This window comes from Aquarana catesbeiana, linkage group LG01 (genome assembly GCF_042186555.1).
Source record: "Aquarana catesbeiana isolate 2022-GZ linkage group LG01, ASM4218655v1, whole genome shotgun sequence".
Lineage (NCBI taxonomy): Eukaryota > Metazoa > Chordata > Amphibia > Anura > Ranidae > Aquarana > Aquarana catesbeiana.
Window position 1 is genome coordinate 970161251 of NC_133324.1, and position 20317 is coordinate 970181567.

A 20317-nucleotide genomic window follows, 5' to 3' on the forward strand; every position below is an offset into this window, starting at 1 on the left:
CCCCTGACCACCTGGATCCTCTGTTACCCAGATCCTAGAGTGCAGACCAGCACTGAAGGATTTTATGCCTGCAGGCTCCTGTCCACCCTGGGCCCCCACCCTGCCCATGTATCTGCTGCGGCGGTCACCTCACCCTCTATTCACACAGGGGCCACACTGGGCTTTTATCAGCTCTGGCATTGTAGCTGCGCCCGGCTCCACCTTTGCTTTCTACAGATAGCATTGATCTCCGGCCACCTTGACGCTCTTTATTAAAGGGCCAGCACACATTAAGGACACATGGGGTAGTAGGACGCAAACGAGGGGAGATCCTAGTATAGTGCCTCACACTGGTAGTAATAGGCACCCCCAAGCTCCACAGATAGTGGGCAGGGGAACGTCTTCGGTGGTGGAATTTATTTGCGTTGAGGTGATTACAGGTAACCTCTCCGGGGAGGCACCACTTCGAGGGCAGAGTGCGGTGAATGCAGGTTACTAAGCCACAAAAAGCGTCATAGTAACAACCTAGGAAATCACTTCTTCTCGGGTTTTTCTATCCTGGGAGGACACAGAGCAGCCTGCTATTAATGCTGAACCAACGCCAAGTGCCAGGCATGGAGGGGGAGGGGCACTCTCAAATCTGAGCTCCAGGCTCTCTTGTACTCAGGTAACTTACTCTGATTTCACCGCACACTGTGAGCTTCTCACGTTTTATTAGAAGCTGCTGCAAGTCTGAGCCCCCTCATATCCTAGCTGTTTATTGGGCAGGTAGTTGGCATTCCATGACCATACAAACCTGCACAATCCAGATCTAAAAGAGATTGTACAATCTGATTGTTTAGTGTATGACCAGCTTTGCATGGTGCAAGTCTAAGCAGGAACTACAGCCTGCATATGTAATGTGACCCATGGTGGATTTGGTTCCTGGACTTGTGCCATGTGACCCATGATGGATTTTGTTCCTTGACCCTGTGACCCTTGGTCAAGTTGGTTCCTGAAACCTGTGACATGTGACCCTTGGTGGAGTTGGTTCCTGGACCCTGTGACATGTGACCCATGATGGATTTAGTTCCTTGACCCTGTGACATGTGACCCTTGTTCGAGTTGGTTCCTGGACCCTGTGACATGTGACCTATGGTGGATTTGGTTCCTGGACCTGTTCCATGTGACCCATGATGGATTTAGTTCCTTGACCCTGTGACATGTGACCCTTGGTCGAGTTGGTTCCTGGACCCTGTGACATGTGACCCACGGTGGAGTTGGTTCCTGGACCATGTGACATGTGACCCATGGTGGAGTTGGTTCCTGGACCATGTGACATGTGACCCATGGTGGAGTTGGTTCCTGAACTCTGTGCCATGTGACCCGTGGTGGATGAGTTTCCTTATTTAACTTCAGGCTCATGACAAATGATGCTGTGCACCTATCCCCGGTATCTGGGAGTCAGTGAGGAGTGTAGTTTAGAATAGCTGCATGTTCATTCGGCTCCGCTATCGATGTACCCATAGTATCCGTGACTGGATTTCTGTATTTTTTTGTGTTTTGGCGGACGTGCAGTGCAGCAAAGTACTTTGACAAAGCGCATGCGTGCGAAACATGTAAGTCACGGCAACAGAACAGTGGATGCTTACACAACTGACTTCAGGACACCTTTCCCCTTCATCTCAGGCACAGCAGTGACTTCACAGAAGGCGCATAGGCGCGCTGAAAATATCGACACTGCTCGGCTTGGTTGTTCCCTCTGGGGCCGTTTACATCACACGGGTTGCCTTTCCATCCATCCTGCTGACCACCATCCAGCCGTGGCATCCACCTGGAGCTGGCAGGTTTTGCCAGCAGCCAGTACGCTCCCCGTCTGGGAACTGATTGTTCTCCCCTCCATTTATTTGGATGGTGATTGATGTTCAAACCATCTCCAGGCAAAGCCTTCCGGGTGATTGTTTCCCCCTTGTCCACTCTGAGGTCACTCACTGGTAACGTTCACTACCATTTTATTCAAAACTTTGACTGTTCAACCATTTTTTAACTTTATGGAATAAATGGCATTGTTTATGCATACAGTACTACGTTGGAATTTATTTGATCGTTCATTCAGAACGCTGCATTTGTTTGTTTGGTTTTTTTTGTTTTGTATTTTCTTTTGCAGTGCAACAAAGGGCATGATGAAAAACCAAAGCCCGACCAGCCATTCCTGCGTGCATGTCAAGGATTATATTTCAATTCTCAGTAGAGTGTACTGTATTGTATGAACTGTGTAGTGTTTTGATGTATCTAATGGTTGTAGGACTGCCCCTGCCTTCTATAAACAAGTTCATTGGCTTCTGACTTGCAGTTGGCGGGCCCCCCTCCGGCGCGCACAGTTGGCGGGCCCCCTCCGGCGCGCACAGTTGGCGGGCCCCCCTCCGGCGCGCACAGTTGGCGGGCCCCCCTCCGGCGCGCACAGTTGGCGGGCCCCCCTCCGGCGCGCACAGTTGGCGGGCCCCCCTCCGGCGCGCACAGTTGGCGGGCCCCCCTCCGGCGCGCACAGTTGGCGGGCCCCCCTCCGGCGCGCACAGTTGGCGGGCCCCCCTCCGGCGCGCACAGTTGGCGGGCCCCCCTCCGGCGCGCACAGTTGGCGGGCCCCCCTCCGGCGCGCACAGTTGGCGGGCCCCCCTCCGGCGCGCACAGTTGGCGGGCCCCCCTCCGGCGCGCACAGTTGGCGGGCCCCCCTCCGGCGCGCACAGTTGGCGGGCCCCCCTCCGGCGCGCACAGTTGGCGGGCCCCCCTCCGGCGCGCACAGTTGGCGGGCCCCCCTCCGGCGCGCACAGTTGGCGGGCCCCCCTCCGGCGCGCACAGTTGGCGGGCCCCCCTCCGGCGCGCACAGTTGGCGGGCCCCCCTCCGGCGCGCACAGTTGGCGGGCCCCCCTCCGGCGCGCACAGTTGGCGGGCCCCCCTCCGGCGCGCACAGTTGGCGGGCCCCCCTCCGGCGCGCACAGTTGGCGGGCCCCCCTCCGGCGCGCACAGTTGGCGGGCCCCCCTCCGGCGCGCACAGTTGGCGGGCCCCCCTCCGGCGCGCACAGTTGGCGGGCCCCCCTCCGGCGCGCACAGTTGGCGGGCCCCCCTCCGGCGCGCACAGTTGGCGGGCCCCCCTCCGGCGCGCACAGTTGGCGGGCCCCCCTCCGGCGCGCACAGTTGGCGGGCCCCCCTCCGGCGCGCACAGTTGGCGGGCCCCCCTCCGGCGCGCACAGTTGGCGGGCCCCCCTCCGGCGCGCACAGTTGGCGGGCCCCCCTCCGGCGCGCACAGTTGGCGGGCCCCCCTCCGGCGCGCACAGTTGGCGGGCCCCCCTCCGGCGCGCACAGTTGGCGGGCCCCCCTCCGGCGCGCACAGTTGGCGGGCCCCCCTCCGGCGCGCACAGTTGGCGGGCCCCCCTCCGGCGCGCACAGTTGGCGGGCCCCCCTCCGGCGCGCACAGTTGGCGGGCCCCCCTCCGGCGCGCACAGTTGGCGGGCCCCCCTCCGGCGCGCACAGTTGGCGGGCCCCCCTCCGGCGCGCACAGTTGGCGGGCCCCCCTCCGGCGCGCACAGTTGGCGGGCCCCCCTCCGGCGCGCACAGTTGGCGGGCCCCCCTCCGGCGCGCACAGTTGGCCTGCTTTTATAAGGGGTTTTAAGTCCTATAGACTGATATGTGAATGCAAAACCTGCTTGAAGTGAATAAAAGCCCATTGACACAGGCCCTTACCATATGTTCTTCAGACCAAGATTATTGAATCAGCCCTAATTAGGGACGCCTTTTGGGGTGAAGTCTCTGTGGAGTCATCTCAGAGCTATAAATATGTCTGCCTGAGTCACCCAGGAGGCAAATGTCAACGTAAACCATTCCTAGAGACAGGAGGAACTGTATGTATAGTAATTATCTAGAATAGGCCCGGGGACATGTAAACCTGGATACCGACTACTCCTCTCCGCCTCCAATGGCTGGAAATACTTGGAGTGAAATTGCATTTCCCTGCTCTGTCACTTGGTCTCTCTGTATACAGCATAGAGTAATGTGTAGGGGTGGGAAGATACAAGGGGGACCTTTTTATGGAGGATGGTCATTACTGGTACACAAATTTTCTAGGTGGACAGGATCAGAGCCAGGAACCGTGGTGTGGGAGTTCTCGCTGTTGGGAGTATACAAGACTTAGGCCTCTTTCACACGGATGATCCGTTCAGGTCCGCCTGTCAGTTTTTTTAGGCGGACCTGAACGGACGCTCCATAGACCACGGCTGGACCACCTCATCTGGAGGCTTCCAATGATTTCCCCCTTTTGCATTTTCTTGTGATCGTTGTCAATGAGGCCTCCTATTTTGTTCATGTAGTAAAGCTGCCTGTTGTTCTCGGTAAGGAAACTTTCCAAATCCTGCTAATTCTTTGGTTGCCTAGCATGAGCTGCGTGTTTTGAGGTCTCCCCAAGGTGGTGGTGACGTCAGGAGATTGTGAAGGCCACTTTAGAACTTTCGCTGTTTCTTCTGCAGCCTCTGAAGGGTTGCATCGGCCTTCTGTTTTGAGATCGTTGTCACGTTTGTGGAAAATCTAAGTGTGCCCCATGCTCAGCTTCTGGACTTATGGATGCAAATTTCTCTCCAGGACCCTTCCTGATTACATGCTGCATCCATCTTACCATCAATTTCCACGTAATTTTCTTTACCGTTGTAGATCACACACCTCCAAAACGGCAGAGATCCTCCACCACACGCCAAAGTGTTTGTAAAGCTTCAAATACCAAAAAAAAGTAAAAATAATAACAAACTTATTATACTTACCTGCTCTGTAATGTTTTACACGGTTCTCTTCCCAGCCAATGAGGAGGCAGAGACCCGGGAGATCTTCTGCTCTCGTGCACATCGCTGGATCGAGATCTGGCTCAGGAAAGTATTAGAGGGGGAGCTGCACACTGAAGGTTTTTTACCTTCATGCATAGAATTTGTGAAGGCAAAAAGCTTCAGTGTGTATATATATATATATATATATATATATATATATATATATATATATATATATATATATATATATATATATATATATATATATATTAATATAATATGAGAGTGAGAGACGCTCACCAGCCACTTTATCAGGTCCCCCTTACTAGTAGCGGGTTGGACCCCTTTTGCCTTCATTCTTGGTGGCATAGATACAACAAGGTGTTGGAAACGTTCCTCAGAGATTTTGCTCCATAGTGACCTGATGGCATCACGCAGTTGCTGCAGATTTGTCGGCTGCGCATTCATGATGCCAATCTCCCGTTCCACCACATCCCAAAGGCGCTCTATTGGATGAGATGTGGTGAGTGTGGAGGACAGGGACCTCATTGTCCAGTGGTGAGATGATTGGAGCTTTGTGACATGGTGCATTATCCTGCTGGAAGGAGCCATCAGAAGATGGGGACACTGTAGTCATAAAGGGATGGACATGGTCAGCAACAATACTCAGGTAGGCCGTGGTGATTAAACCATGCTCAATTGGTACTAAGGGGTCCAAAGTGTGCCAAGAAAATACCCCCCACACCATTACACCACCACCACCAGCCTGAATTGGTGATACCCCATCCCCCCACACCATTACACCACCACCACCAGCCTGAATTGGTGATACCCCATCCCCCACACCATTACACCACCACCACCAGCCTGAACCGGTGATACCCCATCCCCCACACCATTACACCACCACCACCACCACCAGCCTGAACCGGTGATACCCCATCCCCCACACCATTACACCACCACCACCACCACCACCACCACCACCCTGAACCGGTGATACAAGGCAGGATGGATCCATGCACCAAATTCTGACCCCACCATCTGAATGTCGCAGCTGAAATCCAGACCTATCAGACCAGGCAACGTTTTTCCAATTTTCTGTTGGAGAGTGTGCGAATTGTAGCCTTAGTTTCCTGTTCTTCGCTGACAGGAGTGGCATCTGGTGTGGTCTTCTGCTGCTGTAGCCCATTTGCTTCGTGATTGGATGTGTTGTGTGTTCAGAGATGGTATTCTGCATACCTTGGGTGTAACGAGTGGTTATTTGAGTTACTGTTGCCTTTCTATCATCTGGAACCAGTCTGCCCATTCTCCTCTGACCTTTAACCTCAACAAGATATTTTTCTCCACACAACTGCCGCTCGCTGAATATTTTCTCTTTTTCAGACCATTTTCTGTAAACCGAAAGATGGTTGTGTGTGAAAATCCCAGAAATACTCAGACCAGCCCGTCTGGCACCAAAAACCATGCCACGTTCAAAGTCACTTCAATCCCCTTTCTGATGCTTGGTTTGAACTTCAGCAAGTTGTCTTCTCCACCACGTCTAGATGCCTAAATGCATTGAATTGCTGCCGTGTGATTGGCTGATTAGCAATTTCTTACCCAGTAATTGAATAGGTGTACCTAATAAAGTGGCCAGTGAGTGTATATAGATCTATAGATAGATGGTCAGATGATATACTGTACTAGTGTGGTGTATATTAGGCAGTGATGTGTAGCACTGGAACAGTGATGGGTTTGGAGGAAGTAGACTGTAATATAGCCGGTCAGTGGTGATATACTCCGATGAAGAAACTAGCGTTCTGTATACTAGGTGGTGGTGTGTAGATGGGGACTATTGTAGAATGGAGGAAGGAAACGCTAATATGCTGACCGGTGACAGTATATTCAGGAGATAAAGGTACTAATGTTATGGTGTCTAGATTGGAGATAATGGTGTATATGAAGGAAGGAGACGGTAATATGCTGGCCGGTAAAGTTCTATTCAGAAGATGACTGGATTATTGTAGTGTATTTTAGGTGGTAGTGTGTAGATGGGGACGATGGTGGATCTGGAGGAAGGAGAGGATAATAATAGCTGGTTGGTGATGATATACGTAGGAGATGGACTAGTATGGTGTATATTGGGTGGTGGTGTGTAGATAGGGATGATGGTGGATCTGGAAGAAGGAGAGGGTAATAGCTGGTCGGTGATGATATACGTAGGAGATGATGGGACTAGTATGGTGTATATTGGGTGGTGGTGTGTAGATGGGGACAATGGTAGATTTGGAGGAAGGAGGCGGTAATAATAGCTGGTTGCTGATGATATACGTAGGAGTTCATGGGACTAGTATGGTGTATATTGGGTGGTGGTGTGTAGATGGGGACAATGGTAGATTTGGAGGAAGGAGACGGTAATAATAGCTGGTCGGTGATGATATACGTAGGAGATGATGGGACTAGTATGGTGTATATTGGGTGTTGGTGTGTAGATGGGGACGATGGTGGATTTGGAGGAAGGAGACGGTAATAATAGCTGGTCGGTGATGATATACGTAGGAGATGGGACTAGTATAGGGTATATTAGGTGGTGGTGCCTAGATTGAATTAATGGTGAACATGAGGGGGAAGGAGACAAGGAGGTAATATGCTGGCCGGTGAATGTATATTCAGGAGATGACGGGACTAGTATGGTGTATATTTGGGTGGTGGTGTGTGCATGGGGACAATGGTGGACCTGGAAGAGGGAGAGGGTAATAATAGCTGGTCGGTGATGATATACGTAGGATATGAAGGGACTAGTATGGTGTATATTGGGTGGTGGTGTGTAGATGGGGACGATGGTGGATCTGGAAGAAGGAGAGGGTGATAGCTGGTCGGTGATGATATACGTAGGAGATGATGGGACTAGTATGGTGTATATTGGGTGGTGGTGTGTAGATGGGGACGATGGTGGATCTGGAAGAAGGAGAGGGTAATAGCTAGTCGGTGATGATATACGTAGGAGATGATGGGACTAGTATGGTGTATATTGGGTGGTGGTGTGTAGATGGGGACGATGGTGGATCTGGAAGAAGGAGAGGGTAATAGCTGGTCGGTGATGATATACGTAGGAGATGATGGGACTAGTATGGTGTAGATGGGGACGATGGTGGATTTGGAGGAAGGAGACGGTAATAGCTGGTCGGTGATGATATATGTAGGAGTTCATGGGACTAGTATGGTGTATATTGGGTGGTGGTGTGTACGGGTGGGAATGGTGGTGGAAACAAATGAAAGAGATGGAAATACAACCCCGATTCCAAAAACGGGGCACTGTGTAAAATCTACATAAAAACAGAATGCAATGATTTGCAAATCTATACACCCATATTTTATCAAATGTTTAAACTGAGAAAATCGACCCATTTTAAGAGGGGGGAAAAAGGCAATTTTATAATTGATGGAAATAACACATCTCAAAATAATTGGAACAGGGCAACAAAAAGCTGGCAAAGTACAGACCCAATTCCAAAGAAGTTGGGCCAGGGTCATATTTGGCATGGTGTAGCATGACCTTCTATCTTCTTTTACCAACACTCTGTAAATGTCTGAGAACTTAAGAGACCAGTTCCTGGAGTTTGGGGGAGAGGAATGTTGTCCCGTTCTTGACTGATATAGGATTCAAAATTCCTGGGTCTTCTCCTCTCTAATCTTTCATATTTTCAGTTGGTAAAAGGTCTGGACTGCAGGCAGGTCAGTTCAGCCTCCGGATTCTCCTACTAGGAAGCCATGCTGTTGTCATAGTTAGAGTATGCAGTTTAACTTTGTCCTGCTGAAATATGTAAGGCCTTCCCTGAAAAAGACATCATCTGGATGGGAGCATATGTTGCTCTAAAACCTGGATATATCTTTCAGCATTGGTGGAGCCTTTCCAGATATGCAAGCTGCCCTTTATATACGTACTAATGCACCCCCATACTAGGGATGCACCGATTACTTTTTTATTAATTTTTTTACCAGTACCGATTTACTTCTTCTTTTTTTTTAATTTAATTTTTTTTTCCGCCTTTTCAATGTGTAATTTACTCCTAAACAGATTTGAATGTTTCTTTTTATTTTAGTGTTTCAGCAGCTGAGCAATGTTTAACCACTTCAGCCCCGGAAGATTTTACCCCCTTCCTGACCAGAGCACTTTTTGAGATTTGGCACTGCGTCGCTTTAACTGACAATTGCGCGGTCATGTGACGTTGCACCCATGCAAAATTTACATCCTTTTTTTCCTCACAAATAGAGCTTTCTTTTGGTGGTATTTGATCACCTCTGCGGTTTTTATTGTTTGCATCATAAACAAAAGAAGAGCGACAATTTTTTGAAAAAAAGAAAAAGCAATATTTTTTACTTTTTGCTATAATAAATATCCCCCAAAAATATATAAAAAAACAAATTTCTTCCTCCGTTTAGGCCAATATGTATTCTTCTTCTACATATTTTTGATAAAAAAAAAAATCGCAATAAGCACATATTGATTGGTTTGCACAAAAGTTATAGTGTCTAGAAAATAGGGGACAGTTTTTTATGGCATTTTTATCCTTATTTTTTTACTAGTAATGGCGGCGATCTGCGATTTTTATCGTGACTGCGACATTATGGTGGACACTTTTGACACCATTTTGGGATCATTGTCATTTATACAGCGATCGGTGCTATAAAAATGCACTGATTACTATGTAAATGTCACTGGCAGGGAAGGGGTTAAACACTAGGGGGCGAGCAAGGGGTTAAGTGTGTCCTAGGGAGTGATTCTAACTGTGAGGGGATGGGCTTCAACTCACATGGCAGCGATCACTGCACCCGATGGCAGGGAGCAGTAGATCTCTGTCATGTCACAAGGCAGGACGGGGAAATGCCTTGTTTGCATAGGCACTTCCCCATTCTGCGGCTCCGTGACACGATCGCCTGGAGAACGGCGGACATCAAGTCCGCCGGTCCCGCGGGCACGGTCACGCTAGCCCCGCCAATTGCCGGCTGCTTTTTTTTTTTTTTTTTTCACGGGTCCAATTACCGGACTTCTTTAACACTTCAGCTGTCAACAGGGGAGACCCCACTGACAGCTCAAAGAACGGAGCCTGAAAGTATCGGTTTCAGGTATCGGTGCATTTGCACCAGTACCAATAATGGAAATACTCGGTATCGGTACCGATACTAGTATTGGTGCAATCCTACCCCCTACCATCAGAGATGCCATCTTTTGAACTGAGCACTGATGAGATTTGTCTGACCACAGACAAATCTGACAGATTTGGATTTGTCTGACCACAGAGCAGTTTTTCACTTTGCAGCAGACCATTTATAATGCACTTTGGCCCAGAGAAAACAGTGGCGTTTCTGGATCATGTTCAGATATGGCTTGTTTCTTCACCTTGTATTTTTTTGGATGCCACGGTGAGCTGTTTTCACAGAGATTGGTTTCTGGAAGTATTCTTGAGCCCATGCAATGACGTCCATCACAGAATCATATCTGCTTTTTATTTCAGTGCCGTCTGAGGGCCCAGAGATCACCACCATCCAATATAACGCTTCAGCCTTGTCACCTTCCACACAGATTTCTCCAGATTCTTTTGATTAAATGACTGATTTTTGATTTGATTAGTTACTGTACTAGATATTAGATTTAAAGTCTTTACAATTTTACATTGAGGAACATTATTCTGAAATTGTTGGACAATTTTTTAAGAGGCAGCTTTTTACAGACTGGTGAAACTCCGCCCATCTTTACTTCTGAGGCACTGACTCTCTAAGATGCTCTTTTTATACCCAATCATGTTACTGGCCTGTTGCCAACCAACCTAGTTCTTCCAGCTCTTCTTCCTTTGTCAGCTTTTTGTTGCCCTGTCCCAACTTTTGTGAGATGTGTTGCTGCCATCAATCTCAATAAAATTGTCCATTTTTATCATTTTTAAACCTTTTAATATGTTTTCTATTGTGAATAAAATCCGTGTTTTGAAATGTGCAAATCGTTGCATTCTGTGTTTTTTGTGTAGATTTTACACAGCGCCCCAACTTTTATGGAATTGGGGTTGTATTGTAGCTAGTTGAGGAGGATCTACTCAGACGATAAGGGACTAGTATGGGGTGGGGATGGTGGGGGATACAGATGAATGAGATGGAAATGATATCACTGCTGGTTGGTGATGATGTACACGGGAGATGGTGGGAGTAGTGGTATGGTGTGTAGCATTGGCGTAGCATAGGGGGTTGCAGGGGTCACAATCGCAACCCTGACCCCTGGCTCCAGGGGGCCCAATGCAGCCTCCCTGTCATATTATATCCTCCACAAACTCCAGCCCCGATCTGCCCTAGGGCCCCACAGCCACGCTCCAATACTGGGCTTCCACTTTGCCTTCCACAGCCCACACCCCTCTGTTCTCATTGGCTGGGGAGAAGCTGTGAGCCATTTCCTGAATGGAGAGGAGCATGGGGTGAGAAAAGCCAGGATGGGGAAGTGTCTGTGCTGGCAACATGGAATGGTAACCGAGCTCAGCGAGTTAAGAGGAGGAGAGTGCCGTCCTGTAGCCACGATGGGACGAATGTTACTGGTGAGGTATGACACCGCTCAGTGTCTCCTAGTCACCAGCTGGGATTCTTTGTACCTCCCCACCCGGGGATGTCTACTTACCCCACTTCCCTGACAACTGGGGAAAAGGCACATACCTTCGGGAGGTGACCTTCCCCCAACACTGACAAAGAAACCTTCAGAAATTGCTAAAACAAATCCCTTAACACCTCCTGAGGGGCTGCAGGCTCCAGATTGTGTCACATGGCTTCCCCCCCCCCCCCCTCCCCCAGATCTAAGTTGTGCCCCCCCCCCCAAAGCCCCCTGACCACCCCCTCCGCCCTGCATGCTATGCCCGGTTGCTGAGCTCCTTTCCCATTACAGCACTCTATACTGTTCCTCTTCCACAGGGCTGAAATCGCATTCCTTTACAACACAGCCATGATCTGCACAGGATGTATCTGCCTACTGCAACTACACTGCCGTTCTGACCTGAGAATTTCACAGGTTAGAAGGGCAATATAAAAGCCAGATACACCCTGGGAAGGCTGACAGACTGTGTGTAAAGGAATGTGATTTCAGCCCTGTGTAGTGGGTGGGGGGGGACTGTATACATTGCCAAATGACCTGCCAGGGGTGATCCCTGTCCTCTGATGTAGGGAGGAACTCTGGGAACGCAAAACTCTCAAGCCACTTTGACTATCTTGGAGTGCGGTGGATGCATCTGCACGCACGGTGGTAGGGGGGGGCATGTCAACTTTTGCATCGGGGGCCCACAAGCTAAGCCTCTGGTGTGTAGGGTGGAGATGGTGGTGGATACAGATGAATGAGATGGAAATGATATCACAGCTGGTTGGTGATTATAGTCAGGAGATGATGGGAGTAGTAGTATGGTGGTGGATACAGATTGAAATGATATCACAGCTGGTTGGTGATGATATACTCAGGAGATGATGGGAGAAGTAGTAGGGTGGGAATGGTGGTGGATACAGATGGAAATGATATCACAGCTGGTTGGTGATGATCTACTCGAGAGATGATGGGAGTAGTAGGGTGGGGATAGTGGTGGATACAGATGGAAATGATATCACAGCTGGTTGGTGATATACTCGGGAGATGATGGGAGTAGTAGTATGGTGGGAATGGTGGTGGATACAGATGAATGAGAGGGAAATGATATCACAGCTGGTTGGTGATGATATACTCAGGAGATGATGGGAGTAGTAGTATGGTGGTGAATACAGATGGAAATGATATCACAGCTGGTTGGTGATATACTCGAGAGATGATGGGAGTAGTAGTAGGGTGGGGATGGTGGTGGACACAGATTGAAATGATATCACAGCTGGTTGGTGATATACTCGGGAGATGATGGGAGTGGTAGTATGGTGTGTAGGGTGGGAATGGTGGTGGATACAGATGAATGAGATAGAAATGATATCACAGCTGATTGGTGATACACTCAGGAGATGATGGGAGTAGTAGTATTGTGAGTAGGGTGGGGATGGTGGTAGATACAGATGAATGAGAGGGAAATGATATCACAGCTGGTTGGTGATGATATACTCGGGAGATGATGGGAGTAGTAGTAGGGTGGGGAAGGTGGTGGATACAGATGGAAATGATATCACAGCTGGTTGGTGATGATATACTCAGGAGATGATGGGAGTAGTAGTAGGGTGGGGAAGGTGGTGGATACAGATGGAAATGATATCACAGCTGGTTGGTGATATACTCGGGAGATGATAGGAGTAGTAGTATGGTGTGTAGGGTGGGAATGGTGGTGGATACAGATGAATGAGAGGGAAATGATATCACAGCTGGTTGGTGATACACTCGGGAGATGATGGGAGTAGTAGTATTGAGTAGGGTGGGGATGGTGGTAGATACAGATGAATGAGAGAGGGAAATGATATCACAGCTGGTTGGTGATACACTCGGGAGATGATGGGAGTAGTAGTATTGAGTAGGGTGGGGATGGTGGTAGATACAGATGAATGAGAGGGAAATGATATCACAGCTGGTTGGTGATGATATACTCGGGAGATGATGGGAGTAGTAGTAGGGTGGGGATGGTGGTGGATACAGATGGAAATGATATCACAGCTGGTTGGTGATGATATACTCGGGAGATGATGGGAGTAGTAGTAGGGTGGGGAAGGTGGTGGATACAGATGGAAATGATATCACAGCTAGTTGGTGATGATATACTCGGGAGATGATGGGAGTAGTAGTAGGGTGGGGATGGTGGTGGATACAGATGGAAATGATATCACAGCTGGTTGGTGATATACTCAGGAGATGATGGGAGTAATAGTATATTGTGTAGGGTGGGGATGGTGGTGGATACAGATGAATGATGATATACTCTGGAGATGATGGGAGTAATAGTATGGTGTGTAGGGTGTGGATGGTGGTGGATACAGATGAATGATGATATACTCTGGAGATGATGGGAGTAATAGTATATTGTGTAGGGTGGGGATGGTGGTGGATACAGATGAATGATGATATACTCTGGAGACGAGCAGACTTGCGTAGTGTACATCGCTGACGTCTGCTCAGCTGTCGGGTTTCGCACACAGCTATGAATTGTGAGTCACACACAGACCCCGCTGTGGACTAATAAGGAAAGAGCTGAGCCTGTGATCATCATTGAAGGCTGTGAGCTTAGAGACCCTTCCATACCCCCGAGGCAAACACTGAGTGTCAGTGCTGGGTCCCAGATCCCATTAGAGTGTAAGCTCCTCTGGTACAGAGACTGATGTGACTGGCTTAGTGTTCTCTGTACAGCACTGCGGTATATGTCAGAGCTATATAAATGGAGGAACTTGGTGTTGAAGGGTAGTAGTGGATCAGGGCTGGGCTGGGGTTGTACACATGTTGGTGTTTTGCACATTGGAATGGCGGAGAGCTGCACCCCTGACATTCCTGTCTTATCAGCAGTGCCACCACCCGCCTGTCACCTGGAGGCAAAGTGCAGCTGCATTCCTCACACAGGGACTTCTGACATCGGCATTGTATATGGGATACGGACATTCCACCATGCAGAGATTAGAAGAATGCTCGCTATGCCTTTGATTGCAATTTACATTATATTACTGCCATATTTCTGATATTTCATGTTGTAAATGTAGAAAATTGCAGCAAACATATTGGGAGCAATCATTGACATAACCCCCCCCTCCCTCCCATTGAGAGGGCTATTACATGACCCCCCCCCTCCATATGGAGGGGTCTCTCCTATGTCACCACTCCCCCTTCCATGGAGAGGTCTTTTAGGTCAACCCCCCCCCCCCCCCCCATGGAGAGGGCTTTTACATAACCCCCCCGCCCCATATGGAGGGGTCTCTCCTATGTCACCACTCCCCCTTCCATGGAGAGGTCTTTTAGGTCAACCCCCCCCCCCCATGGAGAGGGCTTTTACATAACCCCCCCCCCCCAATGGGGAGGTCTTCTACTTCACCCCTTCCCCCCTCATGCAGAGGTCTCTTGCGTCACCCCCCCTTTCCTTCACATGCAGAGGTCTCTAACTTCACCCCCCCTTCACACAAAGGCAGAGGCCTCTTGCATGGCCCCCCCCCATGGAGAGGTCTCTTGCATGATCCCCCCCCCATGGAGAGGTCCTTTACGTTTCCTCCACCCCCCAATGGAGAGGTCTCTTACGTTCCCCCCCCCTTCCCTCACATGCAGAGGTCTCTTACGTGAATCCCTCCCCCACCCCAACCCCCCCAATGGAGAGGTCCTTTACGTTACCTTCACCCCCCCCCAATGGAGAGGTCTCTTATGTCACCCCCCTTCATTCATATGCAGCGGTCTCTTACGCCCCCCCCTCACATGCAGAGGTCTCTTACGTGAATCCCACCCCCCCATGGAGAGGTCCCCCCCCCGGAGAGGTCTCTTACGTCACCCTCCCCTTCACTCACATGCAGAGGTCTCTTACGTCACCCCCCCTTCCCTCACATGCAGAGGTCTCTTACGTGAATCCCCCCCCCGATGGAGAGGTCTCTTATATGTGACCCCAACCCCCCCCCCCCATGGAGAGGTCTCTTATATGTGTCCCCAACCCCCCCCCATGGAGAGGTCCTTTACGCTACCTCCCCCCTGATGGAGAGGTCTATTATGTGACCCCATTCCCCCTTTACCCCGCGATGAACAGGCCTCTTATATGACCCCCCTATTTCCCAGCATAGAGAAGCTTCTTACTTGGGTGTGTTTAGGACTACAAGATCTATATCTCTACAGTATATTATATGGAGAGGGGGATGTGTTCTGTAGGGTGACGACGCTGCTGCTCCATAGATGCAGTATAGTGAGCGTTGTCATCGTAGGACAGGAAGTGTATTGCTGGCAGGATCACTATGTAAAAATAAAGGGGAAGAGAAGCCTGAAAAGAGAAAACGAATGCAGCCACTTTACCCAAGTGCAATAAAGGACATCTTTGTTCTTAGGCTTGGATAATACTTTAAGCTGCCAAATGCTCCCCTGCAAATCGGTCGTGGAATGTGAAACTCTGGCTGATCTTCTTATATCCATCAGTCATGGTTCTAATTATTAAAGGAGAAGGCGGGGAGATTTCATTCAGGAATTGATCTCGGCACCCAGCGGTGCAAAGGATGGTCCGGGGATTTGTCTTGTTGCTTTTGGCACCTCTGTCTGAAAAGTCTGTCAGTCCTGGCAGCCGTGTGCAGGAATTCTCTCCCTGACCTCCCCGATCTCCTCTGTCATCAATTAATCTGGGTGGTCTCCAGCTAGATATGTCACATTAGGGCCCTGTCCGCACCCCTTGCCGTTCCACCTCTGCAACATTTCTTTCACTAAATTCTTCCCTTATTTTGGTCTTTGTTGCAGATTTATATTTTTGAAGTAAAAAAATTATTTTATTCCTTTTTAAAAACATTATATGTACATATTAATAGATGAAAGTGAGACTGTATGGGAGGACTGAGCTGCAGTGTGAGGGGACTGGACGGGAGGACTGAGCTGCTGGGTGAGGGGACTGGACGGGAGGACTGAGCTGCTGGGTGAGGGGACTGGACGGGAGGACTGAGCTGCTGGGTGAGGGGACTGGACGGGAGGACTGAGCTGCTGGGTGAGGGGACTGGACTGGAGGACTGAGCTGCTGGGTGAGGGGACTGGACGGGAGGACTGAGCTGCTGGGTGAGGGGACTGGACGGGAGGACTGAGCTGCTGGGTGAGGGGACTGGACGGGAGGACTGAGCTGCTGGGTGAGGGGACTGGACGGGAGGGCTGAGCTGCTGGGTGAGGGAACTGGACGGGAGGGCTGAGCTGCTGGGTGAGGGGACTGGACGGGAGGGCTGAGCTGCTGGGTGAGGGGACTGGACGGGAGGGCTGAGCTGCTGGGTGAGGGGACTGGACGGGAGGGCTGAGCTGCTGGGTGAGGGGACTGGACGGGAGGGCTGAGCTGCTGGGTGAGGGGACTGGACGGGAGGGCTGAGCTGCTGGGTGAGGGGACTGGACGGGAGGGCTGAGCTGCTGGTGAGGGGACTGGACGGGAGGGCTGAGCTGCTGGGTGAGGGGACTGGACGGGAGGGCTGAGCTGCTGGGTGAGGGGACTGGACGGGAGGGCTGAGCGGCTGGGTGAGGGGACTGGACGGGAGGGCTGAGCGGCTGGGTGAGGGGACTGGACGATAGGGCTGAGCTTCTGGGTGAGGGGACTGGACGGGAGGGCTGAGCGGCTGGGTGAGGGGACTGGACGGGAGGGCTGAGCTGCTGGGTGAGGGGACTGGACGATAGGGCTGAGCTTCTGGGTGAGGGGACTGGACGGGAGGGCTGAGCGGCTGGGTGAGGGGACTGGACGGGAGGGCTGAGCTGCTGGGTGAGGGGACTGGACGATAGGGCTGAGCTTCTGGGTGAGGGGACTGGACGGGAGGGCTAAGTTGCTGAATCTGTTACAGCCATAGTAACCTTTACACCAATCAGTGACGTCATCGGGAATAGGAAAGTTAAGGACACTTGATTGGTTGAAGGATGGAGTTGGAGTTGAGGGCGTTGTGCTGATTTTGTCGCTCTTCTTGCAGGTGCGCCATCGCCAGTCCGGACAGATCATGGTGCTGAAGATGAACAAGATGATGAGCAACCGTGCCAATATGCTGCGGGAGGTTCAGCTAATGAACCGACTCTGTCACCCCAATATCCTCGGGTAGGTGCTCCACCCATATACTGTCACACCCACGTCCTAAATTAGGTTTACCTCTACAGTATATCCACTCACCTCAGCACATTAGGATTGGTGTACCCCCATATTCTGTGACTCCTACATCGTAAGTCAGCCATACCCCTATGTTTTAAAACCTTAAGGTAGGTCAGCTCCAATCTTCTGTTTCCACCGATGTAGGTGTACCCCCATATCCTCTCCCCCTTGAGATAGGTTTAGCCCCCCATATCCTGTCCCTCTTGATAGGTGTACCCCCATATCCTCTCCCCCTTGATATAGGCAGACCCCCTTGAGTTAGGTGTATCCCCATATACTGTCCGTCTTGAGATAGGTGTACACCTTATCCTCTCCTCCTTGAGATGGGTTTAACCCCCCATATCAGGACCCCCTTGAGTTAGGTGTTCCCCCATATCCTCTCCCCCTGGAGTTAGGTGTGCCCCCATATCCTGTCCCCCTTGAGGTAGGTTTATCCCCATGTCTAGTATAAGATGTACCTCCATTTCCTCTCTGACTCTCAGTCTCTCTATCTATCTATTTTTCAGGTTCATGGGGGTGTGTGTGCATCAGGGTCAGCTTCATGCCCTGACAGAGGTGAGTACTCCACCCTCAATACTGATCATTGCTGGAGACATTTCTACCCGTGTGAGGTCACATTGCATGGAGATCTGTAGCTGTGTGTGGTCACATTGTATGGCGATCTGTCCTGACTGATGATGTGTGTTTGCAGTACATCAATGGCGGGAACCTGGAGCAGTTACTGCAGAGTTCGGAGCCCCTCTCCTGGTCTGTACGGGTGAAGCTGAGTCTGGACATTGCTCGGGGTCTGCGCTATCTGCACTCTAAAGGGGTCTTTCATCGTGATCTCACCACCAAGGTAATCCCCAGGCTGTGTGTTTTGTGGAAGTTCCATCGTTGTTTGTCTGAAGGAATGTGGCTCTTCCAACCGTACAATCTGCATCTTCCTGATCGCCCAATCGCAGCTCTGGATGACATCTTATTTATTTTCTATTCATTTGGGTCTTCTGGGGGCCCCAAACCTCAAGATCTCTGTGTAGTCCAACCAGTCCAGTCCAATTGTATCATGTGTGGTCCAATCAGTGGCACTGTGGGTAGATGCTGGGCTGAATTATCTAATGTATGCCTTGCTCAATGGTACCCCGGGTGAATGTTGGGCTTGATTATGTAATGTGTGGCCTCCTCAGTCGTACCCTGGGTAGATGTTGGACTTGCTTATAAAATGTGTGGCCCACTCAATGGTAACCTAGGTGGATGGCGGGCTTAATTATATAATGGGTTGCCAACACAGTGATATGCTGATTAGAATCTGAGCTTATGTGTGGCCTGCTTAGTGGTACAATGGGTAGATGCTGGGCTTGATTACATAATGTGTGGTACCCTGGGTAGATGCTGGGCTTGATTCCATAATGTGTGGTACCCTGGGTAGATGCTGGGCTTGATTTATATAATGTGTGGTACACTGGGTAGATGCTGGGCTTGATTACATAATGTGTGGTACCCTTGGTAGATGCTGGGCTTGATTGTATACTATGTAATACACTGGGTAGATGCTGGGCTTGATTATATAATGTATGGTACACTGGGTAGATGCTGGGCTTGATTATATAATGTATGGTACACTGGCTAGATGCCGGGCTTGATGACATAATGTGTGGTACCCTGGGTAGATGCTGGGCTTGATTATATAATGTATTGTACACTGGGTAGATGCTGGGCTTGATTATATAATGTATTGTACACTGGGTAGATTCTGGGCTTGATTATATAATGTATTGTACACTGGGTAGATGCTGGGCTTGATTATATAATGTGTGGTACCCTGGGTAGATGCCGGGATTGATTACATAATGTGTGGTACCCTGGGTAGATGCTGGGCTTGATTATATAATGTGTGGTACCCTTGGTAGATGCTGGGCTTGATTATATAATGTGTGGTACACTGGGCAGATGCTGGGCTTGATTATATAATGTGTGGCCTGCTTAGTGGTGCGCTGTATATAATGTGGGGCCCACTCACTGATAACCTAGGTGGATGCTGGGCTTGATTATATAATGTGTGGCCTGCACCGTTGTACCCTGGGTAGATGCTGGGCTTGATTATATAATGTGTTGTACCCTTGGTAGATGCTGGGCTTGATTTATATAAACACTGGTCCCGGGACCCCATGACCCTGGGCCACACACCTATTAGAAATTAGACATATTGGACCAATCTGCTGTGTGTTCGGTACATGAGACGTAATATTCACATGTATGGTGATGGCCTCCCCGTCTTTCCTAGAACTGCCTGGTGAGATACGATGACAGCGGATACACCGCCGTGGTGGGAGATTTTGGATTGGCTGAGAAGATACCTGACCGCAGGTGAGACCCCGGGGTCATGTGACCATAAGCTGCTTACCCTGGGGAGCTGTTTGTCTTCTAGGAATCTGAAGCGGCGGCCTCCGTTTTCTCTATGTCCACACGTTGTGCGGAGTTCCCCATGTGTCCATGTGCTTCTCACTTGGCAGATATTAGCAATATTGGAACATTAAAATTTAGAATTTTTCAATTTAATTAATTATTTTATTTGTATTACTTATTATGTACTGCTGCTTATATTTTGATTACAGTTTATTTTTATTTGAGTATTATTATTTGTGTTTATTTTCTATTATATATTTTATGTATTTAATTTTATTTTTTTTTATTGCAATTTATTTCACTTTTAATGATGATGAAGATTATCATCATCATTTTTAATTTGACTTTTTTTTATATGTATTTTATTGCATTCATTACAATTTAATCATAACATTTTTTTTAATTATGTTTATAATTTTTTTATTTTGTCTTATTTTC

The 20317-nt window shown here is 49.7% G+C and overlaps 1 protein-coding gene across 1 annotated transcript in view; it reads left to right on the forward strand.

Annotated features, from left to right (window-relative positions):
• Positions 1 to 20317, forward strand: part of LOC141122782 (uncharacterized) — an 80441-nt gene that overhangs the window by 35115 nt on the left and 25009 nt on the right. The window contains exons 2-5 of the mRNA XM_073612004.1: positions 17322 to 17443; positions 18001 to 18049; positions 18186 to 18332; positions 19758 to 19840. Coding sequence (XP_073468105.1) covers positions 17322 to 17443; positions 18001 to 18049; positions 18186 to 18332; positions 19758 to 19840 — 401 coding nt within the window. The remainder of the gene's footprint in view (positions 1 to 17321; positions 17444 to 18000; positions 18050 to 18185; positions 18333 to 19757; positions 19841 to 20317) is intronic.